Raw genomic sequence first — 2,492 nt, forward strand, 5'->3', positions numbered from 1 at the left:
TTAGTAGACGACCGATGGTCATTTCCAAAAGGCAGATATTCCCCTTCAGAGTCAGAATCGGCGAATAACATTTGCAACACATCCTCACGGTACAACTTTTTATTAGCCATTTGGCGATTTTCTCTCACAAATCTCACAGCTTACCCGCACGCTATAGATCTGAACTGCTTCCGCATCAATGACATGATAGCTCACTTGCTCTGCTATTTCCTCGAACACTTTGAATAGGAACGTGACGTAATTTTGGTCTAGAATCGAAGTACTAAATGTCTGCCATCTAGTGGTAGGGAATACAAATGAGATATTACACCATATTAGGAACTACAGTCTATTTTATTAAGTATGACGTCTTGTCGCAATTTTGCGACTTTGGCGCTTAGAGGGTTAATAGTAACATAATAATAATAGGCCTAAAAATAATAAGAATGTAACAGGCCTACATTAATTGGAAATGCCAAATCCCCTTAATATTGCTAATATTTAATGCTTTTGACAATATCTCTGGCTATAGTCGACACATGATACGACGTAACCCAGCACGGGGAGGTTATCGCGGGGGCCCCCCCAACACCCCCAATACCTCAGGCTTGAGGCAGTGGTGTAGCGGACTGCTACACCACTGCCTCAAGCCCGAGCTGGCCTTTGGCCTCGAGGAAGCCCTGACGAGGCACGATCAAGCTCCAGAAGTGACAGTGGAAACGCGAGTGGCCCTGGCATGCACTAGCAGGCCCGCTTTTGACCCAACAATGGAAATGCAGTTATTGAGGATCCTAAATGGGTAAATAAATGTTGTTTTCAGACATAATTACTTACTTTTATTAGGTATTGCATTTGGAAATATAATTAGATGTTATCAAATTCTACATTTTGTTACTGTTTATACCATTTTTTTTCCCAAATGTTGAATCTTCTCACTTAACTAACTCGTAAGTAATATCTAACTGAGTCTTTGACCTCACTTTGTCTGTGTGTTACAATAACACCATTTCGTTTGTATGTGTGTACATGGGTATGTGTGTTTACACTGTTTATTTATTTATTTATTTATTTTTTTTAGAGTTTAGCTCCAAGTGCATCTAAAATAATCAATATCATAGCATTCCGAAAAAGTAAAAATATAAATAAATAAAAAATAAAAAGCATAAATGTTTTTGGTCGCTAACAACTAAAGACTAACAGAGGGTTTAATGCATCTGCCTCCCGTGCATTGTCTTCCTAAAGCAACCGGAGTGACCATGTCAGAGATGCTTGGGCCAGTCATTGCTGCTTGCAGCTATATTTTTAATAAGATTTTATTGATTTATTTTTTTCATGTCTATAGTTTTATGAGTTTTAGTTTTAGTTTACGTATTTTTAGTTATTTTAGTACTTCACCTTAAACTAAATGAAAATGAAAACATTTGCCTTGGCAACTAGCTAAAGTAAAGTAAGTTTAAAAAAAAATATATATATATTTTTTTCAGCTAAGATTTTTTTTTATTTCACGTAGTCTTAAAATCAGCAATCTACATCTCTCCTCATTTCTCAAATCTCATTTGTAGCTTTCATTTTCTATTGCTGTGAATCAGTATTAAAGTGAATATAGTATTTTATTCATTTTACCTTTCCCAGTGCTTGTGGTTGAGACCTGAGAAGTCATCGAGTTTAGCAATCTCCTTCAGATACAGAGACAACTTGTAGAGTTCTTTGTCTTTCTCACGGTTTAAGTGTGCCTTCATGAATGGTCTGATCTATGACCAATACAGAATGACAGAAACAATTAATTGACACAACACTAGTGGTGGGAGAAGAAAAAAATTTGTTGCATCATGATTTTTTTTCTTTTAACGATTCTAGAATGATTTTGAAGAATTGATTTGTTTAGATCTTCACTACACAGCTGGCACTTATATAAGAGCAAAACAATATTCTTCTTGCTGTCAATTATCTTGTGAACAAGCATTTAAACTTCCATAAAATTTGGAAAGGTTGAAGCGAATCACTACGGGTTCATTGCACAGGATATGTGCTGTGAGAACCCTTTACATTTCCACTGTTTAGAAAACACCTCTGAACAGATGGACTCTAATTTCACCCTCCAATTTACAGCTGATCATAGAGATTCACATACTTTTGAATCGCACAGAAATGTAACACTTGGTCATTTTTCTCAATAAATAAATGACAAAGAAAATTTTTTTGTCTCATTTGTTTGATTGGGTTCTCTTTGTCTACTTTCAGGACTTGTAAGAAAATCTGATGATGAATTGGCATAAATCTAGGCTATCCGCTGCAGTTTTCAAAACACAATGCAAAACTGTGACATTTCATTCACTGACGCTCTTCAATCGGCTGCGCTAAACCTGGCAGCACATGTACTTACTTGCCGGCAACCAGCCAAAATAAAAGCTTGCTAATTTTAAGTTAGAAAATTATGGAAATTCATATATTAAAAAAAGTAAATCTTAGCATTTTATTTTTAAGTTTATTATAATATTATTTTTATAATATAA

General features: G+C 35.3%; 1 protein-coding gene across 2 annotated transcripts in view; it reads right to left on the reverse strand.

Moving 5' to 3' along the window:
* Positions 1-2,492, reverse strand: part of LOC107724001 (ubiquitin-like domain-containing CTD phosphatase 1) — a 39,622-nt gene that overhangs the window by 25,534 nt on the left and 11,596 nt on the right. For both annotated transcript variants that reach the window (XM_016532766.1, XM_016532767.1), the window contains exon 11: positions 1,603-1,730. In XM_016532766.1, the coding sequence (XP_016388252.1) occupies positions 1,603-1,730 (128 nt within the window). The remainder of the gene's footprint in view (positions 1-1,602; positions 1,731-2,492) is intronic.

Source organism: Sinocyclocheilus rhinocerous, unplaced genomic scaffold, assembly GCF_001515625.1.
Source record: "Sinocyclocheilus rhinocerous isolate Xijiao unplaced genomic scaffold, SAMN03320098_v1.1 scaffold4139, whole genome shotgun sequence".
Taxonomy (NCBI): Eukaryota; Metazoa; Chordata; class Actinopteri; order Cypriniformes; family Cyprinidae; genus Sinocyclocheilus; species Sinocyclocheilus rhinocerous.